The 16169-nt window shown below is 41.1% G+C and overlaps 1 protein-coding gene across 1 annotated transcript in view; it reads right to left on the bottom strand.

The window, feature by feature from the left end:
• The window catches only part of armc3 (armadillo repeat containing 3), a 64879-nt gene extending 57010 nt beyond the window's left edge, over positions 1-7869 (bottom strand). The window contains exons 1-2 of the mRNA XM_078427660.1: positions 7539-7869; positions 4137-4185 (exon numbers count right to left, since the gene is read on the bottom strand). Of these exons, the coding sequence (XP_078283786.1) occupies positions 4137-4184 (48 nt within the window). The 5' untranslated portion in view covers position 4185; positions 7539-7869. The remainder of the gene's footprint in view (positions 1-4136; positions 4186-7538) is intronic.
• Between the last annotated feature and the right edge of the window lie 8300 nt (positions 7870-16169).

Here is a 16169-nt window from a genome sequence, read left to right on the forward strand (position 1 = left end):
ATTAATTCTGGTTTGTCAAAAACTCTTCCTGTCTCACAATATATCCATAGTGCCCATCTTTGATGTCTTCACTGAACTATGACATTTCCCCAAACTAAAAAGTCAAAATTCTTATCCACATGCTATTCATGAAGTTGTTCTGTTATATTCATTTACTTTTCTCTGTCCCAAATTTATCATTCTCTGACTCTGACGTCTTGCGCTTTCCCCTAAACTTTATCGCATTTTTCTAACTAACCACTAGCATTGCAACATTCAGCCATCTTACTCTTTGGAATTCCCTGCCTAAATGTTTTATTTCTCTTTAGGTATCTCCTGAAGCTGATCATTGTTCACGGGAGGAGGGGGATGCTCAAGTACTCATTTATTCCTCGTTCATAATTTTCCAGGAAAGATGATGTTGAGCAATTGCTTAAACAACCAAAGTGTGACATTAATGCTATCATAAAGATATTTTCACAAAAGCTACCAGAACACTGATCCAACAATGAAGAAGCAACAGCAACATTTCTCCAGTGCAGAAGATGTGCAACTTGGTCAGAGGTTTGAAAGTGATGATGTTCCCTAACTTAGGTGTTCTTCTTTGTCTTGATGATAGACAACATAGTGGGTGCTCTCAGCACAGTCTTGCAAAATTATTACTTTCCATTCAAATAGCACACCTTGTGTACCTTTATGTGGAGGATACGGATATTAATTCTAGTCGCAGTGCCACCACTCAAACTCAATGCTCTACTTCAGATGATTATCAAGATTATTGATTCCTATTGCACATTTATGCAGGCTGGTAATGAATTACTCTTTCGATGTTAATCTTGATGGTGGAAGAGTGGATCACTACCTAAATCCTCATGTCAAAGCACTCTATTCTTTTCTTGCTTGGTCATGTTGCTAGCCAAATAAAATGTCATTCATTTCATCATCATTCATTTGGCCATGATGTATATATGATGAGAAAATAATTGGAAGTTGTAGATTTTTACGGAACCGATATTATAACGTTAGCTACTATTTTTTTATTCTGGATCATTTCTAGTTTGATTCGTAGCTTCCAATTGGGAGTTCTTCCCCAAGCAATCCACACAATAACTTGTTGGTTGCAATTATTGGCAACATCATCCTGATTTGTGTAGGGAAAGACTCTACACATTAAGGTTTCATCCCATCCCACTGATTTCAGATTTCCTAAGGCAATGTGTTAATGTCAGGATAGAAACATTCAAAGGTTCTGGGTTCAAATAGTCCAAGCAAGTTTTTGCCATTTCATTGGGCTGATGTAGAGAATTCAGACACCAATCTGTAAAGTGACTTTTCACACTTCTTTACGCTAAAGATATTTAAAAAACATGCAAATTAGAGTAAGTGGTGTTATCTATATACTAAAACTCTTCTTTTGTTTGTTTGTTTGTTCCTGAACTACAGCCAAAAGGGTACACGATAGCGCGACGATTTTAGGCCCACCTTACACACCGTCGCCCCTTTGGTGCTAATGGAAGAAGTTTCATTGAAATCGGTGTTATATTTTAAAAGTTATTCACATTTTAAAGTTTAAATCTATCTCTTAGAGAGGGAGGGGGAGGAAGGGAGGAGGGGGAGGGAGTGGGGGGAGGGGGGAGGGGAAGGGGAGGGGGAAGGGAGGGGGCAGAGGGGAGAGGGAGGGGAGTGGGTAGGAAGTGGGGAGGGGGAGGGGAGGGGGCAGAGGGGAGGGGGCGGGGGGGAGGGGGAGAGATGAGGGGGAGGGGGGAAGGGGGAGAGGGGAGGGGGAGGGGGGAAGGGGAGGGGCGGGGGAGGTGGGAGGAGAGGGGAGGGTGCTGCAACAATGCAGGAGAGGTCTGGGCCCAATGGGTCCACTTGGTCTAGTTTAGTACTAAAATGCTGAATGTACATTTTGTGAATGTAAACGTCCTTAATAATTTGTTAGGATGCCAGCAGTATGAATGTAAAATCTTCTCATGGCTATTAAGGAGAATGTATTTAGAATAAAGTGGGCTCATCGCTCAATTATTTGAAACAATTACCATGGAACAGAATGCAGGTACAACTTTAAGGCTTTTAATAAAAATCTACAAGAGGCGTTTTAGAAATAAATTAAACTGCACAGATATGTCAGATGAAAATTGACTTAGCATTGGAAACAAAGTTGAGAATAATTGCGGGAAATTGAATTTTCAGCTGGAAAATGAATAGTGGATTCCTTTGATAGCTATTGAGTCCCCTGCTGTTTACACAATTCAAAAACATAAAAATGTTCCCGATGGCTCTGTGAATTTGTTCAATTCTTTAAATAATAATTACAAACTGAGCTTTCTGGTTTTGCAAAAACAATACCTGCTATTTGGAGTTAGTCAAAAACAAAAATTGAAACATAATATCAGCTTATGTTCATCGGACCTTGATCTCAGGTATCATTCAACGCAATTTAGCATTCAATAAGGAGAAAGGGAGACATAAAAAGCTGGAGTAACTCAATGGGACAGGCAGCATCTCTGGAGAGAAGGAATGGGTGACGTTTCAGTCGAGACTCTTCCACTCCCCTTACCTACTCCAACCTCACCCTCTCTGAATGTACAGCCCTCCGCTCACACATCTATTTTCAAGGAGAAAGGGATCATGATTTTAGATTTCAGAGAGGGGGAGGTCTATTCGAGAGCATGTTTAAGGAGGATGTATTTGCCGAGAAGACGGTGAATAAATCCCCAGAGCCTTGGCTGCTATGGAAACCAAAGGAAGAGAAAGCTAAAGCCCTAATGGAGATGTTTAACTATGATCACGAATGAAATGTTGACAACTGGAGGGCAGCAAATCTTGTGCCATTAATCAAGAAGGGCAGCATCCAGATAATATAGGCCACTGAGTCTGACCTCACAGGAAGTTCTGGAAAAAACTTTGAGCAATTGTACTAATCCATATTTAGAAAGACAGGGATTGATTGATCAGACATAGCCAGCATAGCTTTGTTCGTGGGAGATCCTATCAGATTAATATGACTGAGTTTTTTGAATAAGTAACAAAACATATTGATGAGGATAATGTGGATAATGTAGTGTATGTGGCCCAGTAAGGCCATTGACAAGGTCCCATATTGAAGGCTCGTCCAAAAGGCTTGAGCCCATGGAATCCTACATTGGATCCAATAGCCAATAGGAGGCAGAGGATAATGGTGCGGGGTTATTTTTATGATTTTCTACCATTTTGATTAGTGTTATATCATAGCGATCAGTGCTGGAACCTTAATGATTTTTTTCTACACATTAATAACTTGAATGTGACTGCAGCAGTTAATTTTCGATAGCACAAAAAATGGTGGCATTGTTAATAGTGAGAAGGATAGACTTAGGTCTCTGAACGACATTGATAAACTGATAAATTGGGCAAAGCAAAGGAAGATGGAATTCAATCTTGATTTATGTGAGCTGAGACATTTTGGGAGATCTAATAAGGATAGGACCTGGACCGAGATGTGTGCCTTTGTACTAACTTTGCCTTTATTTGCTAGACCATAGAATATATGTGAATGGAGATCATGGTACAATTTTATAAAACTTTGGGTAGATCACAGCTAGAGTAATGTGTGTAGTTCCAGTCGCCAAATTATAAGAAGAATATGATTATATTCATGAGCCTTTACAGGATATGGTCCAGGTTGGAACATTTCAGAGATATGGAGAAATTGGATTGACAGGATTTGTTTATTTTGGGGTGGAGGAAACCAAGGTGGAGGAGGAGGGGCATCGATTGCAGCGAGCATTTTCCCATTGTTGAGATGTTTAAAATCAGAGGCCAAAGATTTAGAGATGATTCGAGGAAGAATAGTTTCACCCAGAAGATGGGGGCAATCTGGATGTGCTTGACACGTTCTCTGTACCAGATACTTCTGATACTTCTGTATCAGAAGTATCTGGACATGTACTTGAATTGCCAAGGCAAAGTTGGTTACAGACCAAGTCCTGGAAAATGGGATATGGACCGATGGCTACTAAATTGACTATTGACATGGACATGGCAAGCCAAAATGCATGCTTCGCTGTACTGAGACTTCATGACTTCAAACCTGTTAAACTAAAAAGTCATCACAATAAATATTTCACAGCAGTTTATGATTACTTGAAGATTCTATGTTTAAAACTATAACTTACTGTATCTTTTGGAGATTGCTCAACTTCCTTCTTTTGTTTCTTACCCATCCTATGTCAAATCAAAAAAATATATATTTTAAAGAGGAAATACATAAATAAATTGTCATAGATGGATTGTGTCTTCCAATCTGCATGTTGAAATTATTTGACATGAGTATTTCACTAAAATTCCCTTAAAGTTATTTCCAAAATCTCCATTAGGAAAGAGTGAGCACTATCTCAATCATTTGTTATTCGAAATGTGGCTTTGAACAAAGTAAATGTATAGTTTATATTTTATTAATCTGCCTTCTTGTTCTTGCCACCAAAGTGAATAACTTCACATTTACCCACATTATACTGTATCTGCCATGCGTCTGCACATTCACCCAACCTATCCAAGTCACCCTGCAGCCTCATAGCATCTTGCTCGCAGCTCACACTGCCACCCAGCTTTGTGCCATCTGCAAACTTGGAATGTCACATTTAATTCCCTTGTCTAAATCGTGAATATATATTGTAAATAACTGGGGTCCCTGCACCGAGCCTTGCGACACCCTACTAGTCACTGCCTGCCATTCTGAAAAGGACCCGTTAATTCCTACTATTTGCTTCCTGTCTGCCAACCAGTTCTCAATCCATGTCAATACCCTACCCCCAATACCACGTGCTCTAATTTGCACACTAATCCCTTGTGTGGGACCTTGTCAAAGGCTTTTTGAAGGTCCACATACACCAAATTCACTGGCTCTCCCTTATCCATTCTACTTGTTACATCCTCAAAAAATTCCAGAAGATTAGTCAAGCATGATTTCCCCTTCATAAATCCATGCTGACTTTGACCGATCCTGTCACTGCTTTCCAAATTTGCTGCTATAACATCTTTAATAATCGACTCAAGCATCTTCCCCACGACCGGTCTATAATTCTCCGTTTTCTCTCTCTAAAAGTGGAGTTACATTGGCTACCCTCCAGTCCACAGGAACTGATCCAGAGTCGATAGAACATTGGAAAATGATCACCAATGTATCCACGACTTCTAGGGCCACCTCCTTGAGTAATCTGGGATGCAGACCATCAGACCCTGGGGATTTATCTGCTTTCAGTCCTAACAGTTACTTAACACCATTTCCTGACTATTTCCTGATGTTAGGTAATTTCAGATTAGAGTTCTATGCATATGTAAATATGTTCTGTTTCTTTGAAAAAACAACTCCATCGTTAATGGGAGAAGATACCACAGTTTCTGAAATAAATTTAATGCTCCCCCCATGTCTTTGTATAATCTCTTCTCTAAATATGTTTTTGACTTCCTGTTCACTAGAATGTTTGCTGTGAGACCAATCTGTAGATGCATCCAAATCAGTGCCAGGCACAGTTTGTCGGACAAAAGATCAAAAAGCCATGATTTTGCAATTGAAATGATGGTGAATACATTGTATATGTCCGTGTTAAATTGGAAACTGATAGCATATTCCTAAATCAATCTCATAAATTGCCAACAGCTATACCTTAGTTCTCCTTTTGAAGTAAAAGCCGATGAAAATCTTTTCGAAATCACTTCATTTTTAAATCAAAAACGTCATTAAAAAAAACACTTCCTCACTTCCACTCGTTTTGTGGGTTCTGATGTAGTTAATAAGATCAATTGTGGGAACCGCAGACTCTCACAGATGGAGTAAATGGTGGCTGACAGGGCAGAGAGGTAGATAAGTGTTGAGGCCATTCCTTATGCAGAGCCACTATGTGCCTCGAGGTTTAAGTACCTCTACAAAATCTCCTTCACCACTTTGACTGGTCATAGGCGAGGGATTCCCAGGAATCGGCAATAATGTTGCATTTCTTCTAAGGAGGCTTTCAGCATAGACATCTACTTCAGGAGTCTGGTGTTGGCCATGCGAATAACATAACCTGCTCAATTAAGCTGACTAAGGTAACTATGGCTTCAGTACTGGGGATGTCGTCCTGAGAGAGGACACGGATGTTAATTCTCTTGTTATTCTGGTAAATTGGGATTTTGCCGAGAAATCACAGAGAGTTGTAGATATATCCCAGTCCTTCACACACACCAGATGTGACTTCCGCCATTGACTCCATCACCACTTCACATTGCCAGAAAAGCAGCCAACATAACCAAAAACTTGTCCCACCCCAGTTATTCCTTCTTCTCCCTGCCATGGTCCTGCAGAAGATAGATACTTGAAAGCACGCACCACCAGACTCAGGAAGCTTCTTCCCCTCTCTTATCAGGCTACTGAATGGTCCTTCCATATCCTAGGGTACTATCTGATTCATCTCTACCCCAGTGAGGACATTGGGCTTTGCCAATTAAACTGTTGAGCTACAATGATGAGAATTATATTTTACACTCTGTTTCTTCCCTTTGCTCTACCTATTGTGCATAGGTTTGACTTGATTGTATTTATGTATGGTATTGTCTGATCTGTCAAATAGCGTGCAAAACAGTTTTTCACTGTACCTCAATACTTGTATCAATAATACACCTAAACCTAAATAACTCATAATTTATTGTACTTTTTTTTTTGTTGCTTCCGTTGCATCGAATGTGCCTGCACAGCTGCAGCAAATAAAAATTGAATTACTCCAGTTTATATCCAGCGCATATGACTAATAAACACTCTTGATTCTTGGGATAAATTGAGAACACAAATACACAGTGCTGAAGGAATTACATTTTGTATTGCAAAAGTGGGAAATCAACAGAGTGCACTTTTCAAATGTAGGAAAAGATTAATTGCTGGAGGAACTCTGTGGATGGGAATGGACAATCAACATTTCAGGTCAGGACTCTTCCACCGGACTGAAAGAGTGCAGGAATCAGATCTCTCATCCAGCATTCTTTTTAGATATTTTTTAATGATGACTTAACATTGTTTTATATCTGGAAATGGTCATCTGGATAAAGAATTTATGTGGCGAAAGAATTATCATGCCTTTTCACTTAATTCTGAAATATTACTTCTTGTCAGTCTCTCTCCGCATGTACAAAAATTGATCAGCTGATTATTTCCAACGAATTTTGTTTTGATTTCAGATTTTGGGCATGCACTGCATTTCACCTGCCTCGTTATTTTGCATCCATCTAATTATCTTTTCTGCGGGTATGTCTGGGCTCACTCTGTCCATCTAGATTAAAAAGAGGCTTATTTACACGGTTTTAATTTAGTTCATATTAATTCAGGTAAAAATAATCCTCCATGTTTTACGGAGCCATTTAACGGGAAAACCTGCAACCCAGGGACGAAACAAAATGCTATTTGTATATAACATATAACAACATATAACAACTACAGCATGGAAACAGGCCTGTCCGGCCCTACCAGTCCACGCCGACCATTCTCCCTGACCTAGTCTCATCTGCCTGCACTCAGACCATAACCTGATATTGCTGATTTTTCTCACCTTTGATTTATTGGCGATATTCACCCCTAAAAATAACGGCGTTTTCCAGCGGTATTAAGGTGTGTTTACGTCGAGAACGTACACAGTAAATGTGGTTTATTGGCTAGAAGGCCATTGCCTTTAATCTAGAATGACAACCGTGGTCCCGTCCGGCATCAATAAGTGGCTGTACAGCACCACGGCCGCAGGCTTCGTCGAAAGTCCAGGCCCAGGATGCGGGAAGGAAACCAAACGATAACTACTAGCGGCAGTAAATAAAATAAAACAAAACCCGAGAATGAATAACTCAATGGGAGCCTTTCAGGCGCCTTTGCAGAGTCAGGGCAGGCCCCGAGGCTCTGGGTCCCGGGCCGGTGGTTGCTGGGCGACGGGTAAACACAGCGCGAGCCTGTCACGTGAGCCCGGGAGAGGCGCCGGTGCACGCTTTGCCCACAGCCACATCAGCCACGAACACAGTCTTTTGCATAGGAAGGAACTGCAGATGCTGGTTTAAGCCGAAGATAGATATAAAAAAGCTGGACTAACTCAGCCGGTCCCAGGCAGCATCTCTGGAGAAAAGGAATAATTGACGTTTCGGGTCGAGACCCCTCTTCAGACTGAGTGTCACAGGGGAATGGAAAACGAGACATATAGATATAGAACAAATGAATGCAAGATATGCAAAAAAATAACGAAGGTGGAGCCCACAATGGTCCATTGTTGGCTGTGGGCTAGGTGTTTAACGAGTTATTCAGACAGTAAAATTCACCAGGATGACAGTGAAATTAGACAATAGACCATAGGTGCAGGAGTAGGCCATTCGGCCCTTCGAGCCAGCACTGTGATCATGGCTGATCATTCACAATCATCAAATTACATCAAAGAGGGAGGGAGAGAGAGGGGATGCAAGGGTTACTTGAAGTTAGAGAAATCAATATTCATACTGCTGGCTTGTAAGCTGCCCATGTGTTTTGTATCTAGTGTATGTTCGGATTGAAAGATGCTTTCACAAAATCTTGCATCCCTGCAGCAACATTGCACATCACATGTTTGGGTGACGTCTTGCGGGTTTTTTTTTAATCATGCAAAAATGTGATTTCCCCTGGAATACATGGTGCTAGTGATCATTTGCAGTTGAGATCACACCAATTATAAACATGCAATTTTTGTACTCGATCCTCATTAGCATGTCTGAACTTTTCCTAGCACAGTCTAGGTGCTTGATGATTTAATATTTGCATCTCACCCATAATTGGAATGCGAAGTTACACACAGCGACCATCATTGAACATCATTTAAGGAAACCACACCACATGTAACTAGTTTATTGCTTTTACTTACATTGACATACAAGGATGCCTTTCAATCCATTGGGTCTGTACCCACTCTCAAAACAGTTTAGTTTAGTTTAGTATTGTCATGTGTACCAAGGTCCAGTGAAAAGCTTTTTGTTATGTGCTGTCCAGACAACATAAATACGATACATGATTACAGTACACAGTGTACAGATACAGGATAAAGGGTATAACATTCAGTGCAAGATAAAGTAAAGATTGTTCAAAGGTCTCCAATGAGGTAGATGCGAGGTCAGGACCACGCTTTAGCTGCTGCAAGGATGGTTCAGTCGCTTGATAACTGTTATAATCCCATCAATCCGATTCCACACTCCTTATTTCCATGTACCCTTACAATTGATTCTCTCTCATCTGCCGTGTGGGAAAATAACTGCAGATGCTGGTACAAATCAAAGGTATCACAAAATGCTGGAGTAACTCAGCAGGTCAGGCAGCATCTAGGAGAGAAGGAATGGGTGACATTTCGGGTCGAGACCCCTCTTCAGTCTGAAGAAGGGTCTCGACCCGAAATGTCACCCATTCCTTCTCTCCTAGATGCTGCCTGACCTGCTGAGTTACTCCAGCATTTTGTGATACCTCTCTCATCTGCCTATCTTTGCACCTTTGACTGTTTTGCCATGTATCTGTACTGAGGGTTAACTTACAGTTATCCAATTAACCTTTCGACGTGTCATTGGGATGTAAGAATAAACCTGAACCACAGGCAGAAAAACACATGGTCATGGGGGGAAGATGCAAACTCCTCACAGGCAGTACCCGAGGTCAGAATCAAACCTACGTTACTGGTCCTGTGAAGCATTGGTGCTAATAGCTATCTCACCATAGGGCCCATTCTCCGCATACAAAGGTTCACTAAAGATATGTAACAAAATGTTTGGGTACAGGTCTTAATCGCCTTCTGAAATCCACAAAGAATGTTTAGACTAACAGGGTGTGCATTCTCCACAAAAGATAATGTGCTCGCCAGGCCTCGCCAGGAGGGTCCCAATCATCTGTCCTTTTCTCTCCATAGATTCTGCCTGTTCTGGGTATCCCATGGCCACTGTACATCTGCTGCCTCTGTGCAGCAGATTTTTGACTGGATTCCTTCAGGTATCACAACTCTGTGCCCTTCGCCAATCCATCACAATAGGCCCTACGGTCTGATGAAAGCCAGTGCCTATCACATGCAGTTTAGGAACTCTAGTGCACATTCAAGCCCACAAGATCTTGGTTACCAGGACCACTGGCAAGCTGGACCACATCCTGGGGGCATTATCCATTGCAATCTTTTTCCACCTTTGCAAACATTAGGTCCCCTTTCACTGTTGCTTTTTTAAAAGTTATAGTTAAAGAGCACAGAATTAGGCCAGCCCAACTTGCCGATGCTGACCAAAGCGCTTATTTGATTTAGTCGGATTTTGCTCCGTTTGCCCCATATCTCTCTTAACTTTCTCATCTTAGGGTCATTGGAATGTGCATAATCTTCTTGATGATGATCTTTGAAGACGATCCTGCCATAAGTAGTAAACTGTCAGCATTCCATTACTGTATACATTCTTATTATTATGGTTGGCAACTCAGGATAACCTAGGGCAAGAGGCAATGACATTCACTCCAATTCCAGAGACATGTCATAGCCAGAAATGGACCATTGTGGGCTCCACCTTTGCTTGATCATCGTTATTGCAAGTCTAATATCTGTGGTAGACAGGTTTCTGGAGAATATTATGAGGGATAAGATATACACATGAATTTGGACAGACAGTGGTTGATTAGAGATAGTAAGCATAGTTTTGTGCATAGAAATCTACGTTTCACAAAATAGATTGAATTTATTGAAAAAATACTAAGAAGGCCGGGTTATTTATGCATTCAAGCAAGGCATTTGATAAGGTTTAAAAATCAAAGTGATACAAAGTACTGGACTAACTCAGCAGGTTTAAAAGCATCTCTGGAGAACATGGATAGGTAACGTTTCGGGTCGAGACCCTTCTTCCACATCCTTTGATAAGATTTTGCATGGCAGGCTGCATCGCATGAGATCCAGTGAGTTAGCCAACAGTATACAGAATTGGCTTCATGTTAGGAAGCAGATGCTGGTGGTGGAAGGTTACTTTTCGGACAGGACGCCTGTGACTTGTTGTGTGTCCCAGGGCTCGGTGCTGGGCCCTTTGCTGTTCGTCATCTACATCAATGATTTTGATAATAATGTTTAATGCATGACAGTAAATTTGCAGATGACACTCTAAAATAGGTAGTATCATAGATAGTTATCAAGAATTACAGCGGGATCTTGATTAACTTGGTAATTGGGACAAGGAATACCTAATGAAGTTTAATTTTGCATTTTGGGAAGTTAAATTAGGGCAGGATCTTCACTGTGAATGATCAGGTCCTGTGGAGTATTGCAGCAGAGAGGGATCTCGGAGTATAAACGCAGAATTCCCTAAAAATGGCATCAAGGGTAGATAGGGTGGTGAAGAAGGTTTTTGGCAATGTGGTCTTCATCTGTCAGGGAACTGAGCATAGAATTTGCGATGTTATGTTACAGTTCAGGTATAGGTTTATTTTGCCACCTGCACAGTGAAAGCTTTGTTTTGCATGTTATCCAATCCAAGACTGTATATTAATATAATCAGGTCAAAATCAAGTACAGTAATTGGAGCAAAAGGAAATGTACATAGTGCAGAATATATTTCTCAGCATTGTAGCGCATCAGTTCTGTAGACAAAGTCCAATGTACGCAATGGGGTAGGGTTGCACAAGACGATGGTGGAGCCGTACTTCGAGAACTGAGTTCAGTTTTGGTTATTCTGAAATATGGAAAGATGCCATTAAGTTGCAAAGAGTGCAGAGAAGGTTTATGTAAATAATTCCAGGACTTGATGGTCTGAGCTTTCTGAGCACATTTGGATAGAGAAAGGTTTAGGGAGATATGAGCCAATCACAGGCAAATGGTTGGGACATCTTGGGCTAGCATGGGCTAGTTGGGCCGAAGGCCTTTTTCCATGCTACATGCTATACAGGCTACAGACCATTTAAGTAAATAGAAGGTAGTATTTTATACCTTTTTTGCATTGTTTTCCTGCATTAGAAAAGGTTGTGAGTTTAAGTCCCACTCCAGATGTCCCAGCACTAAAATTGGAATTGGTATTGTTACTTGGTATTGATATTGGTTTGTTATTGTCACATTTGCATGTATGGACATAATGGGATAAAAGGCATTTTGTGCCATTTTTAAATGATTCCTGATTTCCTATATTACTGCAATAAAAACACTTTAGAAGTGCCTCATTGGCTTTGAAGAGCTTAGAGACACAAAGAAGTCTCTCTTTTCTATTCTAATTCCATCAAAGATTTTTTGACTATTTATTTTTTAAATAAATTTTAATTAACCCTCCTTATCCTTTCCTGAGATAAAACAAATGCATTTGAGTATGGGCGGTGGAATGAGAAGAGTGTGAGGCTATATTGGACAGAGGGTGCTGTACGATGGCTGCCTCGCCAGCGGTCTGTCTCGTCATTTTCCTTCTTTGTGTTTTTAGTTTGTTGTAAAATGTATGTTTTAGATTTTTCTTTAATTTTGTATTATGTGGGGGGGGGGGGGGGGGGGGGGGGGGGGGGGGGAGAAACTTTTTAATCTCTTTCCTCGACGGAGATGCGACTTTTTCCATGTCGCATCTCTGTCTGCATTGTGGCCTAACATCATGGAGCTGGCAGCCTCTTGCTGGGACCTCGGGAGCTCCAACCGTGGGAGCCTGCGGACTTAACATCATGGAGCTGGCAGTCCCTGTCGGGGATCGACCTCGGAGCTCCAAAAACGGGAGCCTGCGGACTTTCACAACGTGGAGCTTGGTTAGGGACCGACTTCAGGAGCTTCAACTGCAGGAACTTCAACCGTCCCGATCACAGGAACTTCGATTGCCCTGACGTGGGAGCTTCGATCGCCGGCTGCGGGAGCTTCAATCGCCCCGACTGCGGATAGTTCGACTCCCACGACCGGGGGAGAAAAGGAGGAAAGAAGATAAGACTTTATTGCCTTCCATCACAGTGGGGAATGGGGAGGAGCCGCTGTGGTGGATGTTTATGTCAAATTTTTATGTAGTTCTGTGTCTTATTGCTTTTATGGAATGACTGTATGGCAAACCAAAACATACTTGGCGAATAAATTACGAATCAACTCACAATCCCAATCTAAAGGAGACGTCCACACAATGAGTTGAAATTTTCCTTCTTTTAGGCATATGATCAAACAAATTCCTGTCATGCCATATGACATATCACTTGAGCAACCAGCTTTAATCAAGCTGTTGAACATGTCACAAGTTATAAGAGACTAAGTAGAAAGTACAATATCACAATTCAGAACTGATTACAAAGTTCTTCCTGCCTTCTACATCACAGTACACCATGGTGTTAACATAGTAATACTGGTAAATAAATATACTATCCTCTTCATTGTGATATCTTGTTTCGGAAAACATTCGGATTTAGCCACTAACAGGTTAGCATATTCCAGAATTCCTTGACCTTTCTATTATTTTGGGACGAGTGACAGGTACAGGCACATCTATCACTTCACTGTATGACTGAACTCCAAACACTAGAGCCCAATTGTGATCCTACACAAGCCAGATTTCAACGCAGGATTGGAATTCCCAACCGTTTGAACGGGGATTCATGATCTGCATGTTATAAATATAATACCGCAAATTATATTTTATTTATTTTGCATTGTTTTAATGTTTTTAGTTTGCAGTCATAGAAAATATATGAAGCAAAGGAAATTGAGCCCACCATCATTGTTGAATGGAAAAGAACCACCCTATCTAATCCCACCTTCCAACAGGAGCATGCCTCTGCAGGCCATGGTTCTTAAAGTACGCATCCAAATAACTTTTGAATGTGATGAGAGATTTTACCTCAACCGTCATTTCAGTTGGTAATTTCCAGACTTTAATCAACCACTGGGACTCATCAAGTACTAGTCACTGCACGATGGAACTTCTTGTTGAAGAAGGCATCAAAAACGGGCACAGCTTCAAAACTGGCAAAAATGATCCAAAAATTGGCCAGCAGTTGTTAATGCACATCAACTGTATTATTTTAGGACTTAATTTCGGCAATATTTTAGGACTTACAACAATGTTTCCATTGAATTCGCACTTTCCCTCTTCATGTTACCAATTACTGTTAAAATCTAGGCACTCCTGGTTTTTGAGCCCTCCACAAGATGAAATATCTGCTTTCTGTTCATTCCAGATAATAGATATCATTTCATATACCTCAGTTATAACCCCTTTGATGTTCCCAACTCTGATCTAAAACAGCTGTTCAGTGGCTAGTTCCACAATGTATTACTTTTTTTGTTGTTAAACTGTTTAGAATACATTCTATGAACTTTGTTTTCATGGCAACCTTTGCTAATTTGATTTTCCCTGTCCCTATGAAAATGAACGTCACCCATTACATTTTGCAAGACTTTTCTTGTAACCAGATACCTTAGTTTGATATATTCTCCACCTTGCAGTGCTGTTCCTGTATACTACTCCGACCAGTGACATTTTTCCATCTTTCTTCCATCTCAACCTAAACCTATTCTACAGCATTATCTGCAGGATCTCACTGTACTAAATCATTCACTAAATGAATGATTCAAAGCTATATGTGTTAGAAATGGGTTTTGATTCAAGATTCATGGGACTAATGTCCTGGATATTCACAGAAACAAGGTTGTAGAAGAGGGGAGAGCTCTACCAGGATATTTATTAAAGCATGAGGAAATGAGAGAGTGGTGGCACAGGATAGTGAGGGGGAAATTGACATAGTTTTACAGACTGGGCCACAAGATGTATAAATTTAAAGGAGTTTTACGTGGCATGTTTTTTTGTACAGCGTAGCAGAAAAAATAAAAACATTTAAGAGGTATTGATACAGGCATATGATTAAGCAGTGAATGGTGGGATATAGACAATGAACAGGCAGATGTGCAATTTGGATTAGTATCATGGTCACACAGACACCATGGGCCAAAAATATTCCTGTGCTGTATTCCACTATGTCTCATAACTTATTTTCCCAATCCACCTTGGCCAACTCCACCTTCATACCATTATAATAGCCTTTATTTCAATTGAAAATAGTGTTTTTCACCCTCAAATTGCATCTGAAATTCTATTACATTGTGATCAGTACCTCCAAAGGATCTTTGATACAAAAGGGGTGGCACAGTGGTGCAGCGGTAGAGCTACTGTCTTACAGCACCAAAGACCCGGGTTGGATCCTGACTATGGGTGCTGTCTGTACAGAATTTGTATGTTCACCCTGTGACTGCATGGGTTTTCTCTGGGTTCATCTGTTTCCTCCCACATTCTAAGACATGTAGGTTTGTACATTAATTGGCTTCTGTAAATTACTTGGCTTTGGTAAATTACTCGGTAAATTGCCCCTGCACAGACTCGGTGGGCTGAAGGGCCTGTTACCACACTGTATCTCAGAACTAAACTATAATATCTCTTATTAATCCATAAATAGACACAAAATGCTGGAGTAACTCAGCGGGTCAGGCAGCATCCTGCGAGAAAAGGAATAGGTGATGTTTCGGGTTGAGACCCTTCGTAAGTCTGAAGAACAGTCTCGACCTGAAACATCACCTGTTCCTTTTCTCCAGAGATGCTGCCTGACTCACTGAGTTACTCCAGCATTTTGTGTCCATTTTCGGTGTAAACCAGCATCTCAATATCTCCCTCAACCTCTCTTCCCATCTCAACCTTAGATCGTATGGGATCCAAGGAGAGATAGCTGAAGGGATAGCATGGTTTCATGGAAGGAAGCAGATGGTGATGGTGGAAGGCTGCTTCACGGACTGGAGGCCTGTGACTAGTGGTGTGGCTCAGGGTTTGGTGCTGGGCCCGTTACTGTTTGTCATCTACAGACAGAGCTCTAGGGGCTAGTGGAATCAAGGGATATGGGAAGAAGGCAGGCACGGATTATTGATTGTGGAAGATCAGCCATGATCACAATGAATGGCGGTGCTGGTTCGAATGGCCTCCTCCTGCACCTATTTTCTATGTTTCTATGTTTCAATGATTTGGATGAGAACATACAGGGTAAGATTAGCAAGTTTGCTGATGATACAAATGTGGGTGGTTTTGCAGATAGTGAAGATGGTTGTGAAAGTTTGCAGCAGGATCATGATCAATTGGCCAGGTGGGCTAAGGAATAGTTGATGGAATTTAATACAGAGAAATGTGAGGTGTTACATTTTGGGATGTCTAACAAGGGCAGGTTCTACACAGTGAACGGTAAGCCTCTG

This window comes from Rhinoraja longicauda, chromosome 2 (genome assembly GCF_053455715.1).
Source record: "Rhinoraja longicauda isolate Sanriku21f chromosome 2, sRhiLon1.1, whole genome shotgun sequence".
In the NCBI taxonomy this organism is placed as follows: Eukaryota; Metazoa; Chordata; class Chondrichthyes; order Rajiformes; family Arhynchobatidae; genus Rhinoraja; species Rhinoraja longicauda.